Consider the following 14,749-nt stretch of genomic DNA (forward strand, 5'->3'; position numbering starts at 1 on the left):
GTAGCTGGATGACTATGCTAAGCGACACAAGTGGGTGGCACAAACACGTGGCCTATCTAGGAGTGCCACTGCAGTGGCAGACAGGATGGCAGTTTAAAAAAAATAAGCCCCAAAGAGCACATAATTCCAAAAAAAGAGGTACAAGATGGAATTGTCCTTGGGTCCTCCCACCCACCCTTATGTTGCATAAATAGGACATGCACACTTTAACAAACCAATCATTTAAGCGACATGGTCTGCCACACGACTGTGGATTAAATTATTGGTTTGTTTGGGTCCCCACAAAAAAGAAGCAAATCATCTCTCCCTGTACAAACTGGCTCTACAGAGGCAAGGTGTCATCCTTATCCTCAGATTCCTCACCCCCTTCAGTACTACATCCTCATCCTCACAGATTATCAATTCGTCCCCGCTGGAATCCACCATCACAGGTCCCTCTGTAGTTCCTGGAGGCAATTTCCTCCACTGTGGGCCTTATTCAGATCTGAGCTCAGTACAAATTTGTTCAGAAAATGGGCAAAACCATGTGCACTGCAGGTGGGGCAAATGTAACATGTATAGAGAGAGTTAGATTTGTGTGAGTTATTTTGTTTCTGTGCAGGGTAAATACTTGCTGCATTATTTTTACACTGCAATTAAGTTTCATCAGACCCCACCCAAATGTAACTCTCTTTGCACAGGTTACATCTGCTCCACCTGCACATGGTTTTGCCCATTTTCCGAACAAATTTGTACTGAGTTCAGATCTGAATAAGGCCCTGTATGTTATACATCTACTATATTTGCCCATTCTCACTACCTGCTGCCTCATATCCTGACCATCCCTGCCATGCTCACTTCTTGCCTTCAGGTCTCCTTACCTGCACCTCATGTCACCTGTTTGTCTCCCCCTATCTCTAGATTGTAAGCTCCTTAGAGCAGGACCCTGTTCCCTCCTATTCTCACTGCAGTCTTCTTGCATTTCAGTTACAGCTCACTTACTCACCTACAATCTATACCTGCATCTATTCTCATTCACTTCCCTATATCTCACCTGTATTGTGTACTAAGAATTATGCTTTAATTGTGCTATGTCTAGTTCTGTGTAACCTGTACTGTTCTAATATCTTCTACGGTGCTGCGTACCACTCATGGCGCCTTTATAAATAAAAATATAATAATAATAGTCATATAGTCCTCAGTTCGCCTTAAGCCACATGTATGTGGTTAAGTGGACAGTATAACCACATTTTTCAGGGCACTGAGGACACTTTTTTGGATGTCTGTGTACATCCTGGGTATCGCCTGCCTAGTGAAGTGGAATCTAGATGGGATTTGGTACCGGGGACACAACACCTCCATCAATCGTCTAAATCCCACTCCACTGGTGGCGGATACCAGACGCATGTCTAACACCAACATAGCTGTCAAGACCGCAGTTATCTGCTTTGCAATAGTATGACCGCTGTTGTACTTCATCCTCATAGCAAATGACTGTTGGACAGGCATTTGCTTTGTGAAAGATGTAACGGTGTTCCGACTACCCCTCTGGGATGTTGAATGACTCACAGCAGCAACAGCAGCAGTAGGCGTAGCACCAGAGGAATCCCAGATAGAAAAGGAGTCCGTCATGCCGTGACATGGCCTACAAGGCAACCTCTGATCCAGGTTGAGGAGGAAATTGATGAGGATTGACGTGCTGGTGTGGTTTCCAGGCACTTGGATACAACAGAATCAAGGAATTTAGGTGTCCCTGTACTACATATGGTCCTAGCCACATTTTCTGAACTAAACATTGACTTATGAACGAACTTCAGGTGACACAGAAGCGAGGTTGTTCCTAGGTGGCCAACGGCCTTACCCCTGCTTATTGCAGCTTTATATAAGCTACATATGGCAAGACAATTGTTGTCCGTATCTGGATAAAAATAATTCCAGACCAAAGAGGTGAATTTTTTTGGTCTCCTGCTCAGGCATGGCGACTGCTTTTTACATCCAACGGACAACAACTGTCTCGTCCGGTGCCTCACTTAAGCAAACCACATCACCATCAGCAGCATCCTCCTTGTCAATTTCCTCCTCAACGACAGCTACATCAATATCATCATCCTGGTGTACAACATTGACACCGTCAATCTCAAAATCAGGAACTTGACTGTGGGTGATCCTTCCAGCATATTCAGAGGGCGTGCAAATGGTGGAAGGAGCCACCTCTTCCTGTACATTGTTGGGAAGGTCAGGCATTGCAACAACCAACACCCTTGGACTCTTCTTGGAGATTTGTGATACCATGTCTTTAGAAGCACAGTTATTTGCTGTATGTTTGATGACCGTTTAACTCTCCTAAATTTTCTAGCGGGGAGAGGAGGAGGGCTTAGTTCGCTGTGTAAGGCTGAACCACTCATACGATTTACAGTACATGTATTTTTTCCTGCAATTTACTGAACTTTGGCATTTTGGATTTTACATGCCCTCTATGATGACATTGGGCAACGGCTTTGGCAGACTACATTGATGGCATTTCATGCTTTGTCATCATGACTAGTGGCACCAGCTTCAGGAATAGGAGGAAGTGGTTCTCTTTCTTTCACTAGTTCATCCTTCAAATTTTGGCTCTCCATAATCTTTAAAGGCAGTATTACTGGACTGAACTGGACTTATGCAGCAATATCACTGGACTGGATTTATGTACCAGTATCACTGGACATTAACGCAGTATTACAGTTTATTCTCCAAATTTGGGTTCTCCATAATCTTTAAAGGCAGTATCACTGGACTAGACTGGACTTATGCAGCAATATCACTGGACTTTTACGGCAGTATTACTGGACATATACAGCAGTACCAATGGACTTTAATGTCCGTGCCACTGGACTGGACTTATGCAGAAATGTCACCGGACTGGACTATACACACCTTATCAATGGACTGGACTAGTATATACAGCAGACAGCACTATCACTGCACAAGACAGCACTACTGGACAAGACAGCACTATCACTGTACTGGATGGCAGGCAAGTAAGCAGGCAGGCGGCCAGGATGTCCTGCCTCTTCACTCTCTTAGACTGGCGTGAAGATGGGGTCTTGCCACCCGCCCGTCCCTTTATAGAATCTAGATCTCGCCAAAGCAGTTCAGATTGGGGGGTGTCTGGATTCCCACAATCCGAACTTGCACATCACTAGCATGCATGGATGTGTAGTTTCACAACAGCTGGATAGCCAGAGTTTTTTTGGGCCCTGCCCTATATGATTATGCCAGGTATTATGTAACAAACCAGATACAATCATTTATCAGTTCTTAAAAGAAAGTGCACCACAAGAATCAGATTGGTCTTCAGAAGAAACACTGCTAGTTTCAATAAGGACAGGTAATGAATCTGATTGTGTTTCTTAGCTGCTGCTCAAAAATATTCTGTGACCACATGCATACTGTTCTTTTACTGTATGCTCTTTTTTATAAATCAAATTTTTTTTAATTTTTTTTATATTTTTTACAGCACAAAAAGCCAAGCAACAGACAATATAAAACTAATGAGCCATATTTGCACTTCCTGGAAAGTGCATTAATTACAATGATCAGATTACATATATCATAATAAAGAGCCACAGTCATGCTGCTTTCAGACCGCATAACTGGCTTTGACCCTGTATTTGAAAACGTTTCCAAAAACGGGTCTGCCAGATAAAACCCCTTTCACACCGCAGCTCTTAAACGGTATATTACCATTTAAGTGCCGATTTTTTGACACTGGCAGACCCGTTTTTGGAAACTTTCCAAATACAGGGTCAAAGCCAGTGCAGCCTTCAGCCCTCCCCTCCGTGCAGCCCCCCTCCCCCCGCGCCCCCCCCACGCGTGTCGACGCCCCCCCCCCCCGTGCCGACCTACCCCCCGTGCAGCCGGTACCTCCGTTGTGGATCCCGGCACTGCAGTTCAGTATGGTCGGAAGCACTTATGAAAAAAGTGTCTTTCAGAAAATGGCTGCACCATAGGAAAACCTGTTTAAAAACACTGTCTTTCGTATGGGGGCAGCCATTTTCCAAAAGTCACTTTTGAAAAGTGACTTTTGGAAAATGGCTGCCCCCATACGAAAGACCGTTTTTTTAAACAGGTTTTCCTATGGGGCAGCCATTTTCTGAAAGACACTTTTTTTCATAAGTGCTTCCGACCATACTGAACTGCAGTGCCGGGATCCACAATGGAGGTACCGGCTGCACGGGGGGTAGGTCGACACGCGCGCGGGGGGGGTGTCGAAACGCACGCGGGGGGGGCGCGGGGCGGCTCCAGTGCTGTGAATATTTAATGAGCGCTCATTAAATATTCACTGCGCTGAATTTAGGACCCAGCTCATTGGCTGGGTCCTAAATACCGTTTCAGACCCGATTTTGAGCCTAAAATACCGGTTCTGAAACGGGTAGGACCCTGCATTTTAACCGGTTAGAAAAAACAGTATTTTCAAACCGGTTAAGTGGTTCTGCACCTTTCAGACCGCACAGATTACCATTTTAAAACGGTAAAAAAACGGCAATATACCGCTTACAAAGTGCGGTCTGAAAGGGGCATCAGAGTGCCAAATGCAGAACTGATCTGATACAGCTCTTTGCATAGATAGAAAATGAATCAGGTCATAAATAATAAGGAATACTGTAAGTAAGCATGTGGGTAGCTGGATGGGCATCAAGGGAGCATAGGAAGAGAGAATCTAGAACTAGAAGACAACAGTGAATGTGTTAACTGGTTCAAGAGAAAGCTGTGAATGCTGCCAGAGACCCCATACTTTGCAATTTTCTTTAGCACATTTACATTTGACATACATAAAACGTACATTGGAAAGGGTTATTATTAAATAGTGCAACATAGGATATATGGAAGGGCGGCTCAGGACTCAAACAATACACAATAGTTTTATCCTTCCCTACTCTTCGTTCTATTTCTTTTATTTTTAATCAGTTGTATTTTTAAAATGGTTGGTAAATGAGAAAATTATGTTGGCCGTGGCCTTTTGCACCCAGCATATGCACTTGCGCAGAAATGCGCATTAGGAAAACATAGCTCCCCCGTGCCAATACAAATAAGGCCCTATATTTCAGCACTGATATGTATGCCAGACCTGGAAAAACAACAGCAGAGTGCGACACCACAGGCTGGAAAGGGGAACTGCATGTGTTTTAAAAGATTCACGCTGCTTCAATGAACACTAGATAATTGTACATTTTTGGGGAGGTGCAGTATTCCTTTGTATATTATAAGATCATCTTTGAATTGTAAAGTAAATACATTTATGTATTTATGTGGCATTTGTATTTTAATTTGGGTTGAAATTTTGACTTCAATAAAAACATTTTGAAAAAAAGGAATACACTACTTGTTTACTGGGCACACATTATTTTTGTAAAGGGTGTGATCCACCTTTTATAGTGAGAATTTATTAATGTGTACTCACTCAACTGTATAATATTTCTTCCTGGAATTGGCATGAATTACCGGTAGCACCCAACTCAATCCTTACAATAGCATTTAATATCATTTTTCTACACCGGATGTCTGTTCTGATAAATTGCATTCTTATACCATAAAATAAATTCCTGGAGAAACACAATCTAGGAGGTATCCAAAGTATTCAAGCTCAGTTTGCATTTAGCGGCAAAGTGTTTTCTTGCTTCACTGGATAAATTTTGTCAACTCAAAACACACTACACCGCAGAATGAGTTGTCTGACATCATCGTCCGAGATACTGAGATGGGGAAATTTACTGTACTAAGAGGAGTTGTATTTCAGATGAGATGTTGCTATGGGTAACCAATCAGATATTATCTATTATCTTCTAGAAGTTGCTAAATAAGAAGTAGATTCTGATTGGTTGCCCATAGAAACATCCCATGTGAAATAGAACTCCCATTTGAAATTACAAATGCAGAGCAAAATGCCTGGATATGAAATTGGCTTGTACTTAAATCAAATTTACACCATATCATACCTCCCAACATTTGTAGACACTGTGTCGGGACAGGGTGCGCGCTGAAGGCGTGTAGCAAATTTTTTGGGGTGTGGCCTATTATCGTGGCGCTGCCGTGAGGCCACGCCCCCGTTTTTTGCCGCGGTGGGGGCATTCCGGCAAGAATAGACGCTGTGCGCATGCGCACAACATCTATTCAGTGTATTCACGGACGATAGATGGGGACTCCCAACTGCCCACCTCACCGCGGGACATTGCCGGCGGGAGGGACGCGGGAATGTCCCAAAGTATCGGGACGTTCCCGCTATAAGCGGGGCAGTTGGGAGGTATGCCATATTCACTTTATACATGGTGTGCCACAGCCATATTTTTCAAACCTGGGACCTCACTCCCCAGAGCGGCTATCCAAGCGACATATGCAGGGTACATAGTGACCAATTTAACCATTCCCTTGTGGCTATTGGTGTTTTGTGTTTGAATTAAAACTACACATCCCAGCATGCACTGTGACAGTTTTGGCATGGCAAAATAGCAAAACTGCAGCTTCCACTATCAGACCTCTCTGATCGCACAGTGCTGTTCCTTTCTTGGTCTCGAACACATGCGCAGAAACACTGTACCCAACCATAATATAATAGCCACGTGGGAACTACTGCGCACACCCACCCACTTGCGGCAGCAGCACCCAGACTCAGCTAGCTGCACAGCACGCCCAGCCCAGGCCCTGTTTCAGCTCAGGGCACAGTGAACATATTAGAGATGGGGGCAGCAGAGAATGGGGAAGGTGTGGGGGGGAAGGAAGAGATGTAAGTGCTGATATGTGTAAAAATGTTTTTAAACGGGGATGTACAAAATGGGGTTGGCTATTATTTACACTGACTGCGTTTGTAGGCCACGCCCCATTGCCACCAAGCCACGCCCCAAAATTCCAGGCACGCAATTTAGGCATTCGTTGATGTCCCTTCTGCCATGGATTAGATGTTGGGAGGAATGGGTTGCTTGGGGCCCAAAGCATATGCTTGCACCTGGGCCTACGAGTCGCTAGTTCCGCCACTGCCCACTTTACTAGCCTATTTAGATTTGCTCCTTGTTTTGATATTTTTTTTCTTTCATTTATTTGTGTCCGCCTTTTTATTGTAAAAAAGGTGGTCACCTTACCACTCCTTTTTCCACTTAATGAAATAAAATTAGTCCCTGCACAATTAACTTAACTTTTTCAATTGCTGTCCCGCCTTCCTGTTAGCTTACTGCAAATGTCAGTATGTGAGTGAGAATATCTTTATTGTATGCTTTATGGTTTCTAATCGCCATAATGATTTAGCATTCAATTATGCTTCCCTAGTTACTAGATTTTCAGGAAATGTATCCAGGAATGAAAGATTTAAGTTGTGTTAAGTGCTTAATTTTAGGCAGCTTTTCTACCATTTTCCTCCTAAATGAACAAGCCCTTGGTGATTAGGATGCTTCATAATTAACATGTAGTAATTAATAGCTCTGCCTGCTTAATGAGAATTTTTCGTCCCTCAATTATGACTGTACTGGGAACTGGCACAAATCCAGGTTCATACTTATTTTTAATAGTTCTTAGAAATTCAGTCAATTAGAAAGTCAGACTTTTATGAGAAAGGAATGTCACTAAAGGGAAAATCGCCTGTAAAAATGTATGACCGCACGGAACTATGCAGGTAACTATAGTAGGTCTTAACCCTTTCCTCATTGGATAGAAGTTACTGGAGCATAGCAGATCTGTCTGTAAGCTTTCATGCTGTCAGTTATCGGGAATTACTTTTTATATAGTAAAAGAAGCTCATAGTTCTGTCCCTTCTGATACTTCTAATATGCAGGAACAAAAATATTGGGAGAGCTAATTATATCTCTACATTGTTACTCTTACATGCCTCCTAACATTTCTCTTTCAGTGTTTTGAATGAACTGTTGTTTGTTCGGGCACAGGAATATTGCATAACCTCCAACATGATCCATTCCATTAGATACAAAAATGCTCTGCTCCTGGACTTCCCTCAGAGGGCAGTATTCAATGTGGCCAGCGAGGGGGTTAAACGGCGGGGATTGGCAAAATCAAGCGACCCTTACCGGTTAACCCCCGTGCCAGCCGCTTACCGTATTCAATGTTTCAGGGTTACCCTCGCTGTCAGATGACGAGGAGGATTCCCACAAACAGCGAGATTCGCAGCTAATACAGGGAGCCCGCTGCATTTAGCAACAAACCTCGCTTTTTTGGCGGCCGCACATGCCGTTTCCATGTTGCGGTGAAAACCCAGCGAGGTGGAAATGGTGTCTGCAGGGGGGGGCAGTTGAATACTGACCGTGCAAGCTGTGACAGCGTGCAGTCGGCACTGCTCGCTGTCACAGCTCACAAAAATCATTGAATATACCCATTAATGTAAGATTGCCACCACCTGTGTTAAACTAGATAATTGAAGAGAAGGATGTTTTTCAAGATCCAGGAGCAGAGCATTTTGTAACTAATGGAATCGGTCATGTTTGAGGGTATGATGGGGGAGGCATGTACACAGGGTGCTGGTTCCTCCGGTGCATGAGGAAATTCAAAAGTACAGTATGTGAGGATGGGGTTTGGCCTAGTATTGCACAATTGCTAAACACAAGCACTGTAATGTACATCATGTTTCTGTGTGCGTGTATATGTGGTAGGGAATATAGATTGTAAGCTCCACTGGGGCAGGGACTGATGTGAATGTTCAAATATCTCTGTAAAGCGCTGCGGAATATGTGTGTGCTATATAAGAAACTGTTAATAAATAATTAGCATTTTCAAGAGGTATTTTTTATGCACTTAGAACAATGCCGTAACACTATATTGACTTTTTCAATTCCTGTAGTGTAAGGCATAGGTTATCAAAGTTTGTCCTCAGGACCCCACACATGTTTTGCAGGTCTCCTCACAGAATCAAGGGAAATAATTAGCTCCACCTGTGGATCTTTTAAAATGTGTCGGTCAGTAAAGAATGCACCTGTCAGGTGACCTGGAAAACGTGTCAGTCAGTAATGAGTGCACCTGTCGGGTGAACTGTGTGGGCATCTGTGGATCTGCGTTTGAGAACCCCTGACATGCTTAGATTGAGTTAGTACTAATAGGGGGAGGGACGGATTACTTGTGTTACTACCACCCATATAAGTCCACTTCGGAACGTAGATGGATTCTGGTGAACTAAACGGATTGTACTGTAGAGTGATTCTGCAAACCTATATGGTTTTTCTCCCTCCCTACCTTATTGCTGGCTTTTGGGTGACAGGTCCTTTCACACGGGCCAACCATGGCTCTGCCGCCATTTAGCAGCTGGTTCTATCCCATCAAAAGGACGGCTGCCGGGCCGTGGATGTCCCATCCTAACATGCCAGTGAGTACAGAGGGAGATGTGGGGCCTTTTACACACGCACTGTGTGCAGGTACAGTTCTCTCCGCCCTCAATTTGACATCATATATAAACTCTGCCCTCAGAAATAATGTAACAACCATGGCAGAAACAGACGTAGATATATGGAACAGACGTAGATATATGGACCAGACGTAGATATATGGAACAGACGTAGATATATGGACGCTATGGAAAGCAGCTCAAATACCGAAACTGAGCTGTATGGGCTTTTAGGTATAGTCCCCAAATAACATGGTTTGAGCTGTGTCCTCTAGAAAGTTCAATATATGCAAATTGATAACTGCCTTATGTACCAGATTACGGTTTCAAGTTTTAACACCATTTAATTTGGATTTCAATTCATTATTTAAGGCCAACTTGTTACATGCCACTGTAGTATAAAAAGTAAGCCATTGACATTTCCTTAGATGTAGGAATTGCCTGGGGAGCCATGGACTCTTTTATTTTTTTATTTTTTCTACAAAATTAGGTAGAACATCCCAAATGGCCTATATAAAAGTGTTTTGTTATACATAAATAGGTCATTTTCCACTCTGGTACTTTGTTCTTCTCTAGGATTTTCAACCTTTTAATACTTGCTGTAAACTGAACAAGAAGCTAAGGCATACCATCAGATTTTTTGGAATGTTTAGCATATATTACCAAATCTGCTGACCTATTTTTGGATCTTTCGGACATGCTGGGTGATTTCAGCACGTCTGACAGATTGATATTAGAACAGTACTTGGTCAAGGCCATGGATTGTTCAGTTGATTCTATTTAGGGAAATATAACCACATTAATAAGATTTCTTGTGTGAATACAGTAGGTGTGTCTTTCAAAATCATTTTTAGTTTTTATGGTTCAATGGAAAAATAGAAAAGTTTGCCAGCATTCTTCTTCAAACGTTTTTTTTTTTTTTTTGCTGCACATTTGCTAGTATTTTCTAACATAGATTCTGTTTGGGCAAACTCTGGTATTTACTTGCAGTGTTTGTTAATTAAAATGCAATTATGTGTTTCAATTTCTTCTGCTTTATTTAGGAGAGTAGAGTACTTCGGACAGTACCCCTTTTGGCAGCTTGCCTCCCTGAAGACAAATTCAAGGTCTTAATTGGTCGACGTTTTGGTGAAGAAAGGTAAACAATCATCTTGTACTCTTTAAGTAGATTGATCATTTTCTCAGTTGTCACTCAATAGTATAAATAATGATTTGAAGTCTGAGAATTCTACATACTGTAGTGCACCGGCAACACATTAATTTAGTTAATCAGAAGAAGGAAAGGATTCAAACAATATTTAAATACATGCAGATTAAGTCTTGCCCATAGCATACTGAAGCCTACACATACTGTATGGGCCGATACTGGATCATATGCAGTGATCCAAATTGGGCCCCTGCCCCGATGGTCGGGGTTTATGCATTGAACGTCTGCGGCGAGTTACACATTCACCGGGCTGTTAACAGCAGGGAGGGAGTTCTAAGGGTGAACGGCGGCGTGGACGGGCATTGTCCCTGGGAACACTGACCATTTTTATGGGCATCCGCATGAAAAAGCTAGGTGTTCCCTTGAGTACGTTGGCTGCAGGGGGCTGACCTCACAAGACATCAGCCGCCCACCCCGTCTTCGGGCAGGCACGCGCAAGTAAAAGCCATTTTTTTATGTAGTGAAAGCATTTGAATTCAAATCATTTAAATATCAGGAATATCAACCTGATTCTTTTTTTTATACATCACTTGGCATCAAGTTTGTCTAAAAGTTTGGAATTCCCTTAAAATATTCATAGATATTAATTGGTGTTTAGCTATTTTCCTGAAAATTTTATTATTTAACTTAATTGTGACTTTTCTCTCCACCCAGAATCATTCACAATTTACCATATATACTCGAGTATAAGCCTACTTTTTCAGAACATGTTTTATGCTGAAAAAGCTCCCCTCGGCTTATACTCGAGTGAGGGTCCCACTTGAGTTAATAAGTTTTCCCAGTTTTTTATTGTAAAATTAGGTGCCTCGGCTTATATTCGGGTCGACTTATACTCGAGTATGTACGGGTAGTTAAACTATAGAAAATGGAATAAAGATAAGCCAGTGTAAACAGTTGTCATTATTTCATGTTGTTTTAAGAGCTGGTAAATGGAAGTTTCAGCTAACTCGACAGGGCAATAGTTTATTTTGAATAGCAGAGAACATATAGCATTGTACAGTACAGTAGGTTTTGGCAATTCCTGGTAGCTTTGTGTTGTGCGTAAAGGCAGCACCAAAACTACTGGCCAGTGCATGCCTAAGCTGTTTGACTGTAGTCTTGTTTATTGTTCTCCACTTTATTTTTTATTAATGGTATTTTGTTTTATTATTTTTTATAAACCCGAATACATTTCTCTTGCTATGAAAACTTTTTTTCACGGCTAAATATAAAGGTACATCCTGGAAATATTATAGGGCTCATGGTTTCAAATTCAGGGATGAAAATTGCCATAGCTAAGTCTGCACTTCTTACTCTCAGGTAGATTTACACTAAATTTTATGTACTGTGTAAAAAAACTAAAAAATATAAATATTAAAAAACAATTCTTTTATAATCACATTGTTATTTGTATCTTCCGGTTTCTCACCTGGAAGTGGTAAGACCTATACAGATGTATAGCATGGATGTGTAATGTTTGCATTACTGCCTCACAGCACTGAGGTAATGGGTTCCATTCGTAACATGGCTCTAACTGTGCATAGTTTATAAATTCTCACTTTGCTCGCGTGGGTTTCCTCGGGGTACTCCGGTTTCCTTCCACATTCCAAAGATACAGTATACTGGTAGGCTAATTGGCTCCCAACAAAATCAACCCTAGAATGTGTCTGTGTGCGTGCGTGCACACGCGTACTGTACATGTGGGAATATAGATTGTAAGCTCGACTGGGACTGATGTGAATGTACAAATATTCTCTGTATAGCTCTGCGGAATATGGGTGCACTATATAAATAACTGATAATAAGAATGTGTCCTTTTTTTATCTTTTTATTGAAATTTTTAAGATATAAAACATAAAGTACAATGTATAAAGTAATGTGTCACAGAATACAAGTATACATTGGAAAGGTAAGTCATTTCCAGACATTCATGTAACAACATTTTTCAATTACCAGAACAAGGAATATCAGCTTAGAGTAATATCCAAAACAAATCTTAATATTAATATAATCATCGGTGGGAGATCTGTAATATATGACCTTAAGCATCTAAGAAGAAAGAATTATTTTCTCTACATGACTCGACGTCATTAAGCTAGTCGTTCAAAGGGGTATTAATAACATCAGATCAGCGCACCCTATAAACAGGACAGTATTACTTTATCTTAATAGTCTATATCTAAACATAAACCTAAACATAGACATGTAGACAGAAGGGGGGGGGGGGGGGGATCTAGGAGGTACAAGTTGTTCCAGCCCAGAAGTGAGATCCTGTAGACATATTACCTTGACACTGTTAATATCAAAGACATAAGAATAAGCTCTTAATCAAAATTTCAGCATTTTAGAAAGTTCAGAAAGTTTGGCCTGAGTCATCCTGATGAATTGGCTAGCTGAGATACTCAAGAGTCGTTCAGCTCTAAGATAACATTTTGCCTAATTTTGTCTTCCCACGTGTTAATAAAAAATAGCCATTTTGAATTAAATCTGCAGAGTCCATTTTGTTGGTCCAGTCGAGCATATTTTCTTTCGAAGTACATAAATTGCAGGAGTTTCTGTTGAACATGAGCTAAGTTCGGGCAGCTTTTTTTGTCCAGAAGATTAAAATGCATTTACGAGCTGTTGTGACTGTAGTTATAAGGAGGGGAATAGCGTTGGCGTCAATCTCTTCCATCTGCCACTCTTGAAACGATAAGCCCATATAAGCTGAGGGGGACCCTGGCCATTTCACTAAAAATATTGTGTTAATAAAGGCCAGGACTTTGCACCAAAATCTTTTAATTTTGAAACAGTCCCACATGCAGTGAGCAAAATCAGCCTTAGAGGAGCCGCATTTGCAACAGTGACCCAGCTCATCAACAGCCATATGCCTTCGTTGGTGAGGCGTGATGTAAGCTCTGTGTATAGTTCGGACGAAAACCTCCTGTAGGTATGCATATTTCAAAGCTTTCTTTGAGGACATTTGTAAATGAATAATCTGGTCTAATTTAGAAATATGCGGTAAGTCGGCATGCCACCTCTCGACCAGTCCAGCCCAGTGAGGTGTATTAGAAAATAAATTATGAATTAACAGATTATATAAACATTTCAATTTATATTTCTTCTCGGTGATGAACCTCAGTAAAGTATCTAGAGAGTGAATCTGAGAGAAGCTTATTGATTGAATAGTTTTGGGGACACTGGGTCTTTTGTGGCTCGAGAAGTGCCTCGCCTGGTAATACATAAACAGATGAGATCTCTCTAAACCAAATCTTTCAGTCAACTCTGGAAAGGTTAAAAGTTGGCCTCCCGGATCAAACATCTTACTAGTCAAATCTAATCCCTTTTGTTTCCAGATGTTGAATCGCATATCTAGAAGGGAGGGTGGGAAGGCTGGGTTGCCCCATAGGGGCATATAAGAAGTCTCCTGGGGGTTGGATTTACATATGCGGTTCATCTGGTTCCATGCTTTGTAGGTATCTTTTAACAGGATATGTTCTCTGATCTCTGGCGGTACAGCTCCGTAACCCACCTGAAGCAGTGCTCCTGGTGCGTAGGGATGAAAAGCGTCCCGATCTAGTTCCATATCTGAAAAAGTAGATATGTTTAAAAGCCAGTCTCCCACAAACCTAAAATGTATAGCTAATGAATAGCACCGCAGGTCAGGATATCCCAGACCTCCGTCTAGGGTTTGAACTTTAAGTTTATTTTTTGCTATTTTAGGGCGTTTGCCTTTCCAGAGAAATTTGTTAAATAGCGACTCCAGCAAGTTGATGTCTGTTAGCTTCAAAGAAATGGGTAACATCTGCATGCAGTAAAGGATTTTTTGGTAAAATGATTGATCTAACAATTGCCATCCTGCCAATCAACGAGAGAGGAAGATCCTTCCAAGCATCAAGCTTGGTTTTAATATGGGAAATTATCGGGCCACAGTTCAGTGAATATAATTTAGAAAGATCATTGCTAATTTGGATTCCTAAATACTTAAAGTGAGAGTGGCACAGAGGGATCGGGGAGTTCAAAGAGTGGCACAATTGATAATTAGGAGTACCCAAAGGAAGGAGCTCGGATTTTGACATATTAATTTTGTACCCTGAGATCTCACCGAACGAACCAATGAGGCGCAGTAGAGCCGGCAGAGAGCGGGAGGGGTTAGACAGGAAAACGAGGGTGTTGTCGGCGAATAGAGCAATTTTGATTTCTGTTTTCCTGATAATAATCCCATGAATTAGAGGTGAAGATCTTATTGC

General features: G+C 41.7%; 1 protein-coding gene across 2 annotated transcripts in view; it reads left to right on the forward strand.

Moving 5' to 3' along the window:
* DTWD2 (DTW motif tRNA-uridine aminocarboxypropyltransferase 2) overlaps nucleotides 1-14,749 on the forward strand; it is a 249,370-nt gene that overhangs the window by 135,749 nt on the left and 98,872 nt on the right. For both annotated transcript variants that reach the window (XM_083158436.1, XM_083158437.1), the window contains exon 4: nucleotides 10,378-10,472. In XM_083158436.1, coding sequence (XP_083014562.1) covers nucleotides 10,378-10,472 — 95 coding nt within the window. The remainder of the gene's footprint in view (nucleotides 1-10,377; nucleotides 10,473-14,749) is intronic.

This window comes from Crinia signifera, chromosome 1 (assembly GCF_055691185.1).
Source record: "Crinia signifera chromosome 1, ASM5569118v1, whole genome shotgun sequence".
NCBI lineage: Eukaryota > Metazoa > Chordata > Amphibia > Anura > Myobatrachidae > Crinia > Crinia signifera.